Source organism: Rhipicephalus sanguineus, chromosome 2, assembly GCF_013339695.2.
Source record: "Rhipicephalus sanguineus isolate Rsan-2018 chromosome 2, BIME_Rsan_1.4, whole genome shotgun sequence".
NCBI classification, from domain to species: domain Eukaryota; kingdom Metazoa; phylum Arthropoda; class Arachnida; order Ixodida; family Ixodidae; genus Rhipicephalus; species Rhipicephalus sanguineus.
This window is the reverse complement of record NC_051177.1, coordinates 87,835,686-87,850,539: the sequence shown is the minus strand read 5'-3', so window position 1 is coordinate 87,850,539 and position 14,854 is coordinate 87,835,686. Positions and strand designations below refer to the sequence as shown.

General features: G+C 49.3%; 1 protein-coding gene across 1 annotated transcript; it reads right to left on the bottom strand.

Moving 5' to 3' along the window:
• Positions 1-8,261: 8,261 nt before the first annotated feature.
• Positions 8,262-9,945, bottom strand: LOC119383320 (elongation of very long chain fatty acids protein AAEL008004). Its single transcript, XM_037651399.2, has one exon. The coding sequence runs from the start codon at positions 9,615-9,617 to the stop codon at positions 8,748-8,750; it is 870 nt and encodes a 289-aa protein (XP_037507327.1). The 5' UTR covers positions 9,618-9,945; the 3' UTR covers positions 8,262-8,747.
• Between the last annotated feature and the right edge of the window lie 4,909 nt (positions 9,946-14,854).

Below are 14,854 nucleotides of genomic sequence, written 5' to 3'. Positions count from 1 at the left end.
TTGCTCAATGGCTATCGAAGTTTTGATAGAGTTGTTGGGTGCCCCGTTGACTCAATAGACTATTGGCTTAACAGGACAGCCTTCCAAACGTCCCGCGTAGCAGCTTGTGCTTGACCATTGAGTCAATAGACTATCGGTTGGAAGGCCACCCAAACGCCCAGTGTGACACCGGTATAAGAGAACTGCTAGTATACAGAATCGAACAAGAAAAAGAAATAGAGGTTGCATTTACCTGGTTTGTACTGTTCGGCCATTCACCGGAGCTGCAGTCAAACTTCAAATTGCCGAGGGCGGATACACGAATCTAAAAGAATCAGTTTATAGCAGCTTACGAGTTTCTCCCATGCCTTCCTTAAATATATGGCTTGGAGATGGCGTAGTCATGACGGCGAGATAGCCATCCCGATAACAGTCAGCTGGTTTTATTCACTGCAGGTATATGCCACGCGTGCCATTCAATACGCAGGACAGGAAGACGCCGAGCAAGAGTAGCAAGGAATGCAACATACCAAGGATAAGTGAATGTAGAGAGTACCTGCTCCTGCATTCAATGGGTTGGATCATGCATGATAATGTACTTCATGAAGATACGTCAGTTGCATCCTTATAGGAGTCATAAAATGTAATGGCTCGGGAAGCATTAATTAAAATGATGGGCGACGGGTGACCCATCAACCTCTTTGTCACATTCCGAGCTTTCACGTGGAGTCACGTGTTGAGACACCTTCCTGGCAAAATTTTTAAAGGGACACTAAAGGCAAATAACAATTTATGTCAGAGTGAAAGCCCAATGTATGACAACTTCTAAAACGGCAATATTATCAACAGCAGTGCCCTACTTACCGAGAAATTAAGCTAAATGTATCACATGATGAGCGCCACGAGTGGGACATTTTCGAAGTGATCCCGATGACGTAGGGAAGTCGGCCTACAATAAAACACTAGTAATCAACTAGCAGCAGTAAAAAAAGAACATTCCGAGCATCAAAAGACGTAATAAAATGCTGTTTGTTCGTTTCCGCTTGATTCATAGAAAACAAAACCTCCGTGGCGTTGCCATGGGGAACGGCGCGCGTGGTTCAAAGGTTCCGTTTTCACCGAACTGTGCCTCGCCCGTCTCAGTGGTAGTTTCGGGATCGCGTACTGCCGTGCGTGTTTTTCGCGCTCGTGAAAGTCGCTCTGACAGAAAGTTCGACAAAATGCCGCATGCGTGTGATATTGCCGGATGCCCGAATGGTGCACAACGCCAGTGCTGCAGCAAGGAAACCGGTGTGTCTTTTCACTGGGTGCCGCGGAATGAACCCTTACGCTCGAAGTGGCTTAGTGTCATGACATTGCGCCAGTGTGCTAAACAGTCAAAACCTCTGCGTGTGTGCTCGCTGCACTTTCGTACTGAGGATTACGAGACGAACCGCAACTTGGTGACGGCTTTGAATGTGCCCATCCGAGCAAGTCTTTGCCGCAGCGCCGTTGTTGCTACTGTGGGTCCCGCTACTTCCGCTCGGCTGCTGCTAGTGTCGGCGGCCGCGCAGTAAAAGCGGGCAACGTTGGGCACGGCAGCTGTGACGTATGAGAGTCGTATTTTCAGGCGGGAGATTTGAAGCGCGCTAACGCGATGCGGACCACTAAAAACGTGATTTTATTTCAAAATAAGCACTCCCTTGGCACAAAAGCAGCGCTACGAGGTTTCTGGACCGCTATTTCAACAATCAACGTCGACTTAATATTTGCCTTTAGTGTCCCTTTAAAGGAGTCCTGACACAAAAATTTTCGCCCCGCGTTTTTTTGCTGCAATGTGTTGCTGGGGGCCTGTTAGTCATAACACGGCACATCGTTTGCTGCAGCGCGCGACAGATAATTAATTACAAGCTCCTCATTACCGATGCAAGGCCAGGTTTAAGACCCCGTACTTGGTTAAGAAGCGACAATGGGAGAGAAAGCTACAAGAAAACGCCTCGAGCGAACGACGCACGGAGAACGAAAAGCGCGTCGACGACACCGCAGCGTTGAACGACGGACGCGAGCATCGGTCTCGCTCGCGTTCCCGCTCCCACACCCGCTCCCGGTCGAGAACCCGCAAGCAGGGTGACTCATCCCAGCCGAGGGCAGTTCCGGACCCAGAGCCGGAGCAAGTCGACCTCCAGGACTGGCAACACACCGATGCAGAAAGAGGGAGGACAGGCCGGCAGCGGACACCCCGGACTGTTCGAGGTGAGCTGGGCAGATACCGTCTCCGGCGGACGCGCGAAGGTCGAGGCTGCTCCCTCCAACGCCAATACCGAGACTACAAAGAGTTAGCGCAGATTAAGCAAATGCTTATGCAGCTACTAAAGACAATGCTAAACTTAGGGACGAGATTAACGTTCTTAAAGAAGAAAACGCTAGACTGAAAAGCGCAGGCAAAGTCACCACACACGTAGCACAAATCGCCGAAGTTACAGGGGAAATAATCGAAAGTGGGGAAGAGGAGACTGTACCCACAAAACGAAGGGCTATAGAAGTAGATCCGGACTGCAGTGAAAAGAGAAACACATAGGCCAGAGAGTAAGACAAAAAGACTGCAGGAGAGCTAGAACTTCGAATGGAAGAAGATAAGAAAGGACTTGAAAAGAAAATGGAGGACATGTTCGGTCAGATGACTAAATTAATGCAACAGCAGTTCGCCACAATGCAACAGCAGATACAGCAGCAGTTAGGCACCATGCAAGCGCGCGTGGGGGAGCTTGAAGCGAAGTTATCGATGGCAGTCAGTCTGCCTACCAGAGGCTCGCAAGCAAGCAGTTGCGGTCCCATTAAAACGACTGCAAAACCTTACAGCAGGCCTGCGGTAACAGAGACGACCGAGATCGCCGGAAAACCGTAATACCACCATGGAGAGACACAACACGTACACTATCTGGCAGTGGAATTGCAGAGGGTACACTAGGAAAAGATGTCATTTACATCAATATCTGATCAACAAAGAAAATCCAGACATTATAATATTACAAGAAACTAACGGGAAGGCAAAATTATCGGGCTACAGGCCCTACAGGGACGCCACGGGGGAAGCATCGGCCGTTACCACACTGGTCAGACGAAGTCTAACGGCCGTCCAACACGATACAGAAATTAAGGGAATCGAGCACATTTTATTAGAAATCATACCAACTCGGAAGGTCGCTAGCAGCCTTTTTGTTCTCAACGTCTACAGCAGTCCGCGACGCAAACAAAAATTCGGCACGCTAATTCGGAAAACGATCGCCATAGCGGGCAAACGGGCGATCCTCATTGCTGGGGACTTTAACGCTCAACACACCGCGTGGGGCTACAAATTCGAAAACGTCAAAGGTAGGAACCTGTGGCTCGACGCGCAGCAAGAAGGGCTGACCCTCATTACCGATCCCTCCTTCCCAACGCGGCGAGGTAACAGCGTTAGCGTAGATACCACACCAGACTTAACTTTTACGAAAAACATTGCCGATTCACATTGGATGAACACGCAGCAGGATCTGGGTAGTGATCATATCATAATAGAGATTAAAGTCAGGGCGGGACCATGCAAGACTAGAGGTAAACAGGTCAAATTGGTCGAGTGGGACAAGTTCAGAAACATAAGAGAGTCGAAAGAATCGGAGGAAGCAATTGACGATATTGGCGAATGGACCGACTCGTTGAAACGGGACGTTGCCGCGGCGACGCGATTGGTCCCGCCGGAGGCGGAACTCGAAGTCGTAGATAGCAGACTCCTACACATGTGGGAGGCCAAGCGCAGTTTGCAAGAAAGATGGAAAAGGCAAAGGCACAACAGATCGCTTAGAAAGAAGATAGCAAAGCTAAACAGGGATATTGAGAGTCACGCGCAGCAGCTGTGTAAGCAACAGTGGGAAAGTGCCTGCAGTAACATGGAGAACCAGCTAGGGTTCGCCAAGACGTGGAACTTGCTTAGGTACCTGTTAGATCCGGAGGAGACGAAAACCGCATACAGACAGAACGTCAACAGAATTATACATGCGTACAAAGGCTCCGAACAGGACATCTTACGGGAGATCACGGAACGGTACATTAGTTCTGCCCAATCGGACACGCATCCTGATTACGGAGGCGCAGTCAACGAAGACCTAGACAGACCGATCGGCGAGTCAGAGATCAGGGCAGTGTTACAGAAGCTAAACACTAAATCGGCGCCCGGGCCCGACGGTATCACAAACAAAACACTCAGGAATCTCGACGATAAATCGATAACGAAACTCACGGAGTACGTCAACGCGTGCTGGGAAACCGGGCGGCTACCACAACAATGGAAGGACTGCGCACATCGTGCTGATACCGAAGCCGGGTAAGCGACTGCAGCTAGAGAACCTCAGACCGATCTCGCTGACTTCATGCCTGGGAAAGGTATTGGAGCACGTGGTCCTCACAAGGCTGACCAACTACCTCGAGGACCGCAACCTGCTTCCCCACACGATGTTGGGGTTTCAGGCGAACCTCTCTACGCAGGACGCGATGCTACAGATAAAACACCAGGTGATTGATAGCCCAACCAGGTCCACCAAGGCCATACTTGGCCTGGACCTGAAGAAGGCCTTTGATAACGTAACGCACGCAACGGTTACTGGCCAAAATGCAGGAACTCGGCCTCGGCGAACGAACGTACAACTACGTTCGAGATTTTCTCACGAATAGAAAGGCCAAGCTCACTTTCGGGAGCTTACTTCCGAGAACATAGAGTTGGGTAGCGCCGGACACACAGGGATCGGTCATATCGCCCATGCTTTTTAACATAGCTCTCGTGGGGTTGCCAGCCAAGCTACAAGAAATCGAAGGGCTCAATCACAGCCTTTACGCCGACGACATTACGTTGTGGGTTACGGAGGGCTGCGACGGGCACATAGAACAGACGTTACAGCGTGCGATCGAGACTGTTGAGCAATACTTAAAGAACACCGGCCTGAGCTGCTCAGCGGAAAAATCCGAACTTTTAGTTTACAAACCCACGCGAAGAGGCCGCAAGCCGAACGGCTCGATGAATGATAAGGATCCCAGTAGCGACATACGACTAAGCACGTCCGACGGGCGACCCGTGCCCAGGGTAGATAACATACGCGTTCTGGGCTTACACATCGCGGCAAACGGCCACAACGGCGAGACCATCAGAAGACTGGAAGGCGCGGTCCGCTCAGACCATCAGGTTACTGAGACGCATAGCCAACCGACACAGCGGGATGAACGAGTGCAATATGATCAGACTAGTTCAGGCCTTCGTAATGAGCCGAATAACGTACGTGGCACCTACCTCAAGTGGCAGGTCGCGGAGAAGACAAAGATGGAATGCTTAATCAGGAAGGCTTACAAACAGGCCATAGGGCTACCGATCAACACGAGCACGAGTACGTACTAGATCTGGGTCTACACAACACGCTGGGAGAATTGATAGAGGCACAGAACATAGCGCAGTACGAACGCCTTTCCAAGAGCCCGACGGGCAGATACATACTAGAGAGGTTAGGAATAGGGTATCACGCTCAGCACGGTGTCAAACTCGACGTACCAAGCAACGTCAGGGATAAATTGGTCGTTCTTCCCTTGCCGAAGAACATGCATCCCGAATACCACAGGGGTCGGAGGGAAAAGAGAGCACAGGACATACAGAAGAAGTATGGCAACTGTAGAGATGCGGTGTTCGTGGACGCGGCCAGATACGCACGCAGGCGCGGCTTCGTGGCCGCGGTAATAGATCATGAGAACGCTTGCAAGACAAGCGTCACGGTACGCACTGAGCACGTGGAGACAGCGGAGGAAGTGGCTATCGCGCTCGCGGTGGCCACCACCACGGCCGAAGTGGTAATTAGCGACTCCCAGACCGCAGTCCGCAACTTTGCCAACGGCCGCGTCTCCCCCGAGGCGTTACGAATTCTGCTTGCGGGCAAAACCGAGAATAGGGACGTTTACATCTTATGGGCACCCGCACACACCACTTCGCTCGCCGGCAATGAGGCGGCGCACGGGGCGGCTCGAGGGCTTACGGACCGAGCCGCCACCGTCAACACCGCCGCCGCCTCGGCCGCGACGTCGGGCGGGGAGTGGGAGTGGGAGGATCGCCTTACTAGTTTTCGAGAAATAACACAACATTACAGATTGGCCAGGTGCAAATTTCCGCCACCACACCAAAACTGAACAAGAAGCAGGCGGTCACGTGGCGACAGCTGCAGACCAGAACGTTCCGAGCCCAGCGATCTTGAATCTCTGTTACCCAGAGCTTTATTCGGCAAGATGCAAGTTTTGCGAGGCCAGGGCTACCCTGGAACACATGTTATGGGAGTGTGACAGAGGTGGGGTACCAGACGGAGACGCAGCCTCGAACCGAACGCGCTGGGAGACTGCACTGCTCAGCTTCGCCCTCGATGACCAACTCTGGGCCGTCCAGCGGGCCGAGGCAGCCGCCAGAGCTCAAGGGCTCGTGGCTGACGCCTAGGTGGGGATATCAGCCCAAATCCCCGAAGAACTCGCCGGACCTTTTTTTTTTTTTTAATAAAGTTGCTCTCTCTCCTCATTACCGACACAGCCTCAGTTTCGGTTTGACAGAACTCCAAAAACGGCAAGCCTCCGGGTGCAACTATCACCACCTAGCGAGTGAAACGCTCGGTCACGTGAGCACACAGAACAGTGACGCATTTCCGTGTGGTCTGTCGTCGTCGGGCTCATCGTCGTCTGATGGCGACGATTTTCTTGCGGCGGGGATCGAAGGAATTTTCGACGTGGCTAGTCACTTCAAATTTGACCCGCTGGCGACGAGCGATTCGTCGGGAAGCGCGTCAAAGCAGAAATGGCGGCTACGACGTCATCGTAACTTGTACCGGCTGCAACGGTTACGTAGGGGAAGTAGGTGGGTCACCTCGGGTCACCTCCGAGGGTGTCAATGCACTAGGTGCGGCCTATAATGCTGGATCGCGCTCGCGAACTTCAAAATTCATATAAAATGCTTTCCAAGCTTTATTCGCTGTAAATATTTTGCAGATGATACACGCACGTACACGGGAATCGATCCAGCAGGCTATCTCGGTCGCGAAATTTTGTGTCAGTACCCCTTTAATACAGGAATGACCTTGCACATGACCTATAAATTCTAAGCGCCGTCCTTCGACTGCAGACGTCAGATCGTTACTTCTTAGTTCTTAAAGCATATACGCGATTTTTAAAAAGAAACCTGTCCATTGTGAATATCAATGATGTAGACCTACCCCAATTATAAATAACGTACGTGACCGTACAGTTATATGCCTTTACGACCAGAAAACGCAGCAGCTGTGTTATTTGACCTATGCAGCTGTTTAAACGCACAAGAGACCCTGCACAGTATTTTCATTGCACGTTTTATAAATGTGCACTATTTTACAACTCTCAAAAACAACCAATGCTGGCTTTTATGCATCGGTTACATTTTTTTCGGGTTACTGGCGCAACCGATCGAGGCAAACGCTAAAACAGTTGCCCGCGAGACCGGCCCTCGCGTTACAATGATGACAACGCGCCGCTTAATTGATGCCGCAAGTACTACTTGAAGATTCTCGCTTTAAGAGAAGTTGCTGTCAGACTTTACAAGCGACAAAATAATTTCTGTGGTTTTACATGCCAAAACCACGATATGATTATCAGGCACTCTCCGGATCAATTTCGAACCCCCCCCCCCCCCCCCCCACATCGAAATGCGGCCGCCGTGGCCGGGAGCCGAACCCGCGCCCTCGAGCTAAGCATTTGCGAAAGATAGTCCAGGAATTAAGCACCGCTGTCATCACCGCTGTCGCCACTTCAACGTTAAAATGATCAAACATTGTAGCTCGGTTACTATTATAAGTTCACGACTACATATCAGCAGACTATGCGAACACATATCACTCAACGTGAACTATATGTGAGCACTCTATGTGAACACTACATACCAGCAGTGTAGCAACAGCTACACGCATGAAGCCACGTCTGCAAATAAAGGCCACGATCGCGGAGAACCATTTACGAGGATGCTTTAATGGCGTTTCCGCCTTGCCCTAAGCGATGAGTTTACCCGCAGAGCGCCCTCGGCATCCGAATCCGTGACCGTGAAACTCATGAGCGAGCACGCAACGCGCCACTGAGCCGGGCCGCCGGAGAAGGAAAACCAAAACTGGGTCACACGGTCAGCAGGAGGTCGGTGACGCAAGCGATTCGGGAGTGCAAGAATGTACGCGCCAGTTGTCTCGTCGATGCACTATTTGTTAAGACTAAACAAACGTGTCAGGCGATGAATGCATTTATTGTTTCCTTCTCTTTTTTTTACTACATAACACTCGCAACATTTCAACACTTATGGCATCATAGATACGATGTTGTACGACATCAACGCGACACAGCACAGACTGAATGCAAAATGTGACACGAGATAAAAAAATTGCCGGAGAGTGAAATGAAACGACAAGTTCAGTTCAAGACGACGGCGGAGACATTCTCCCACCATCACTTGACACAAACAATGCAACAATGTAACCTCTCGGTTTCTCGCTTATTCGCAACGCAGATAGTCAGCTCAGACCGACTGCGATGTGAGCAGCTCATTAGGAGGTTTAGTTAAAGCTCGTCGTGCTTTTCCAACGGTCATCACTACAGCGCACTCATGGATGAAGGCGGCATTTCTTTTCCGCTCAATTTCTATGCCATAACTTGCTGCACTTCGTCTTGAAGAAAAGGAAGGCAATGATAATGAATTCACTACTAGTGACCTCCTTCAAGAAGTCCTACTGAACTTTGGTTGTCTTAGACTCGGACAAGTGCAAACCTCCCTGCGCGTTGCAGACCGTCTGGAAGCCTTTCCTGGATTTGTGAATGTAGACCTTGAAGTAAAACTCGAAGAACAGGTAGAGGAACAAAGCTCCCTGAGGCATGGCAAGGTACACGTACAGTTTCGGGTATCCACAGTCGTAGAAGAGAGGTATTGATCCGTGCACCATGGCCACAATGAACTGCGTGATCTGCAGCTGGGTCAGGTAACGCTTCCACCAGAGGTACTTCTGCGCCTTCGGTCCGATGGACGAGAGGAAGTAGTAGGTGTACATCACCACGTGCACGAACGTGTTGAGCGCGATCATGAAAGAGATGTGTCCGTCGGTGCCGATCCGGGTCCAAAACCAGCAGTCGAGCACGACCAGCGAGTGGTGGACGACGTGTAGCGTCGACACCTGGTTGAACTTCTTGCGGAGCACGAAGAATATCGTGTCCAAAAAGTCGAGCAACCGCAGGATGCGCAGCCACCAGTACACTTCGAGCAACTCCAAGGCTTTAGGGGCGGTGGAAAAGTCTAGACCCTGGCAGAAAACACTGTAGCCGCCGCCGACGTACGTTAGCCGCAGGATTGTGACCAGGAACCACGCGCTGCACGTGACCATGAAGGCGTTGTACAGTAGAATAATGTAGCGCAGGCTGAACGGTTCACGACCCTTCATATAACGCGGACCCCACACCTTGACGAAGTAGAGATAGAGACCGACGCTCCAGAGCACGATGGAAGGGTACTTCACCATTATCCAGTCCTTCGTCCGCGGGTCCTGAGGCAGGTGCAAGTACACGCTCAGGAAGTCGGCGTAGAGCGGCTCTGTCGTGTTGCTCATCTTCGAAGCAGTGGGCGATCCGCGGCCGTCGGTAGAAATGCCGAGGCAGGCGGAGAGACTGCGCGAACAAACTGAGCGCTTGTTTGCTCGGCGCGCCGAACGCAAGTGCACTTCTGATCACCACGCTCAGTGAGCCCGCGTAAAAGCGCACTCTCAATCACCCCGTCGCACACGTAATGAAGACCGCGACCAATCAGAAAACCTCTTTCAGCACAGAATGGTTCTCCGAAGGGAACGCTATGCTAACAAGCAGGAAACTATCGTATTCGTTCAAGGACGGACGCAGTGGCGTTCCCGAGTTTTCTTCCTCCTTTCGGATGCACTCTCCGTCAGGTCCAGACCGCTACGTTGGGGTGAGAGCGGTTGGACGGGAAACGCTCTTACACGGCCTCGGGCCTTGTCCTGATCGGAATGTCGATTTCTTCGTCTGGAGGCCAGAGGTGAATCCGACGACTGCGCGAGCCCTCCCTCGCTTGGCGTCCAGACCGGGGCGGACCAACACTGGCTAGCGTGGAACGGGCGACGCGTATCTTAACACTGAACCGACTGTCAGTCTCCAACGCCAACGAGCAACACTGCAGGAGGCTTAGCGTCGGTTCACACACTGCCAGAAGAGGACCAAAGCGAGCGACTGCAATGCATAGTTGAGGAGGAAGAGCGACAGACGCCTATTCCACTGCAGCAGCCGAGTTTTGGAAGGCGGAACCTTTCCGGATGGCCCGGCTTGTTTCATTCCCTTCCCGTCATTACCCTCACTCGTCTTCTCTCGGCTTTATTTTCTTTTTCAGCTTTGACCGTGACCTCCACGTGCGCCGCTTGCATAGACTGAGAGGAGGGTACGCGAGATACGGGTAAGCGATGGAAGTGCGAGGGAGATTGGGAGTTGCCGGGGGGTGAGGGAGTGTACCGAAGTTGCCGCTCGCCTCTACACCAACGACGTAGGTCGTAGCCCAGATTCGGCGACCGCTTTGCTTAAAAATGTTTCGTCGTTTCTGTGTCACTGTTTCCTCTGCCGTGGCGATTGCCGCGTTTAACGACAGCAAAGCTCTCTTTCAATGGCGGCTTTCCGAACAGAGCGCTCTTCGCAACAAGCTGTTCTCACGAAGCTGTCGAAGCCGAAGTCCTGGGGAGTTAAACGATCATGACAATTTGTCAGAGTGATATAACCGGTCTGTTCAATGCAAGGGTTCGTGGCCAGAAGTTATGTGCTGTAAATGACGTCTGAACGTAGGCTACAGGAAACGCTCTTAAGAACTGACGTATACAGGTTATTGGTAGGTGTGGGAAACTAGCTGAAAGAGACGGCTTCCCTGTCGCCTCTGCGCTTGGAGCCAATATGCCTTGAGCTTATGAGTGGGCGCCATCGCCTGTCGGCCACAGCACCATATTAAGCAGGCTCTTGCGTGTGCGGAAAATGCCACTTCAGGAAATATAGATATACGTATAATATACGCGATCTTGAAAGAGCTTTCAGAAGCTACGAAGTCAGGTCATCACGTGGCATTTCAGTGGGTTCCCAGTCACTGCGGAATCAAGGGAAATGAAATGACAGATGAGTTGACGAAAGCCGCTCATCATTACACACAAACCCACCTCATTCCTGTATCCCAATGTGACATAAACGGAATTTTACGAAGAACAAAACGTGAATTATGTTTATCCACCTGGTTCCCAGACAGCACAAAGGAATCGATCTTGTACGCTGTTTTACCCTAACCTTGAGTGCCAATTAGAATCCCAGCTCCCAAAGACGTATCGACGCACTCATTCATCGCCTAAGACTGGGAACCGCTTACACAAAGCACTTCTTATTCCGGATTCATCGTGCATCATCGTCAACATGTTCGTGCGGCCACGACGACGAGGATGTGCATCATCTGTTGCTCGACTACTCCCAAGCACGACACACATAGACAGCGACTCGAGCAGGAACTTCACACGCTGGACTCTGAGCGAACGTTTTCCTTAGCGAAAATACTAGGCCCATGGCCGACTAGGATAAACCGTAAAGCAATGAAAGTGCTCTAGCGTTTTTTTTTTTTTGAAGACACTAATATTTGCGATGGCTACTGAGTTCTTGAACTTGTAGGACTGTGTATATATATATATATATATATATATATATATATATATATATATATATATATATATATATATATATATATATATTGTTATCCTAACAACTATGTGGAAAGGGGTAGCCGTCGCCAAGCAATGGTGACAACAACTCCTTCGTTTATTTTCTATTTCAATAAAAAAGAAGAGGGGAGAGATAAATAGAGAGAAATAAATAGAGAGAAACAAAATGGATAGGAAGCGAGGTTAACCCGAGGGCGCGCCCGGTTGGCTACCCTATAGTTGGGAAGTTAGGAAGTTGAAGTGATTAATACATGTAGGATATATAGACAAGGAAACATTAGAATGGACAAAACTAATAAAGAAGCAGTTCATGTGAGCCCACAGAAACGAAAGAGGAAGGAATAGGTAGGCATATTGGTCATATGGCTATGTCAGTTTTTTCTACCGTGCACAGGGCAAGTGAAAGGAAACGAACATACTCAGCTCATCAAACGTGCCAAAGCGAGAAAAATAAAAACGAATGCAGAAAATAAGAGACGTTAACCATCAAAATACCCGATCGGCTGTGCCAAACTTGTGGAAGAGGAAGGTAGACAGAATAACTAGAATAGGTTACAAAGAAGGCAAGACAAGAAAAAATGAGAAACAGACCTGCAATGTGAACGCATATAACAAATACTAACATTCCGCAAGCGTTCATATGTAATATGCCTCTTGTGGCCTTGTGTGTGCAAGAATGCGCAGGCAAAGGGACCATGATCGTTTCTTCTGAGGGGTATGCCCTTTCGTCCAAGTGGCGGAGTCTCGCTTTGAAGCACATAGTTGAGTTCCGAAGGTTAGGCACGCCATGACACAGACGTTGTTCAATGACACTCGTAACAGCTGCAAAAGCTGCGGGCAGTGCACTGCCGGGCATTCCAATAAGGAATGAAGCAGCGTTAGTTTTAGTTTCGTGACGGGAGAGCCCTGGCGCCAGGCAAAGACGCAAGTTACGTGGTAAAGAGAATACAAGAAACGTCATTTGAAGAAATTCGGCGTTTCATTACAGTCTAATGTTGTGAGCAAGTGAATGAAATAGATCTACCTGTTCTCGAGAAAGGTACATGTATGCACGCAGTTCTTGTTGATGAGCCGAGCGGGCAGCTTCAACGCGCTGTCGTTGTCTGCAATTCCGTAATGATTCTGCAGACATTAAAATATGATGTCGCGAGCTTTCACGACGGCTTAGTGGTGATCGTGCCTTATATCATACACTAGCTGCTCGTGTATACTACGACGTAATACAAAGTGTCGAGCTTATAGGGATGAGTAGGTGTGGTAGCAAATTGCCCATCCATTAGGCGCCGGGTTGTGTACGTATTTTACTACACCTTGGAGCTCTGCAAGTTCTGCTGCTGTCGACGTCGTAGTGCGAGATTATTTAAACTGCAAGGGGATGGCGTCAGATGGTATGAACACTGCTATGGTGGAGTTGTTGAAATTGGTGAAGCCGCTAGAGTAAATGCGTATGTGATCAAAGTAAGGTCCGTTTCGGGGAAGCAGTGACAAACGTTTGCAAGCTAGTGATGACAGGCCCGCCTGCCTTCGTTTTTCCTGCATCCGAGAGGCATACAGCAGTGCCGATTTCGGCTGCTTCGAAGGCTTGGAAGTCAAACGGTATTGAGCCTCAGTGAAGCGGCTAATTGCCTTTCCTTAACAGCTCATGGTTTCCGACATAAAAGCCACGACTTTAATCACATTCAACTTCTACGTTCGTGATCTACTACGCTCGCAAGTTATGCCAATAAGCGAACATCCACATCAGGTTGATGCAAAGTGTGAGATGTCCGCGCGCAGCGGTACGATGGCTGTCGATGAAGTACGATGAAGAATGGAGACTACGCAGCGAATTATGACACGTGTCCAGCGACATTTAAGATTTTTGCGCCTCTTCGAACTTGACGAGTAGCAGATACCGAACGGCTGAAACCCTAGAAAAATCGAGCATATCCATCAATGCGCTCAATATATTGCGCTATTTTATTCGGAGGTTCGTGTCTTTTAAGATGCCTCCTGCCCGACACTATATGTTAACGCTTCGCGGCATTCTGGATTAAAAAAAAATTTTTTTTTTTACTGTTACGATTCTAGAGAACGTAGGTGGGCTTATTGGAACACATTTTGACGGTCAGAATAAGAGCCCATTGTCCGGCAATCACGCATGTTCATGTGATTTCAAGTTCAGAGAAGCATACACACGAATTCGCGAGCATCAATCGAAAAGGCTTTGCAAAACGGCACCTTCCTTGTGGGCAGATTTTCGTAACCTCTCTACCTGCGCTGCGAAGAAAACAAAGAAGGGGAGAATATAACTAAATGTCGCCGAGTAACTGCACTGAGAATAGAGATAAAACCGAGGAAGCAAGGGGCAGACGGACAGTGTACTTCCTCTTTCATTGCCTTGCACCGTTCGAGCGCATGCAGGTAATGGTAAGCATTGCCTCAAGAGCTAACGTGCCCTGCTAGCTTTCGTACCGTTTCGCTACGCTTAATCGAGTACCGTTTCGCTGTTCGTGGTATGCGTCAATGTTATTCAATCTGCAGAACTAAAATGAAATTGAAACGGAAGGCGGCAGGAGTTTTCCTTGTTACGTTATTGCGCACCACTTTGAGGACGAAGACTGAACCACACGAACACAAGCGCAAACTTACAACTGAGTTTGAAACCAAGGTTGTCGCCAGGCACAATAATCAGATGACTCGGGAAATCGTTGAGGCGTCCGAGATTGTTCGCCTGGGGGATGACTGCGTCAGTATGGCATCTTTGGGACTAACGCAGAAGGAAATAACGTATCTGAATATGTAATGCAGGGATATGCGATAGGTGCGTGGTTCATCGGCATGAGTGTCTATCAGTATTGTAATATTATATATATATATATATATATATATATATATATATATATATATATATATATATATATATATATATATATATATATATATATATATATATATATATATATATATATATATCTTCCTTTTTTTGTAAATGTTTTCATTTTGTTTGTTTATTACTATGGTACGCGATTGTATAAAAGCATCATGTGTCCGTCCAATAAATTCAGTTGTAAGTTTGCGCTTGTGTTCGTGTGGTTCAGACTTCGTTCTCAAAGTGG

Coding starts and splice junctions, on each gene's coding strand:
- LOC119383320 (XM_037651399.2), bottom strand. CDS start 9,617: ATGAGCAACACGACAGAGCCGCTCTACGCCGACTTCCTGAGCGTGTAC.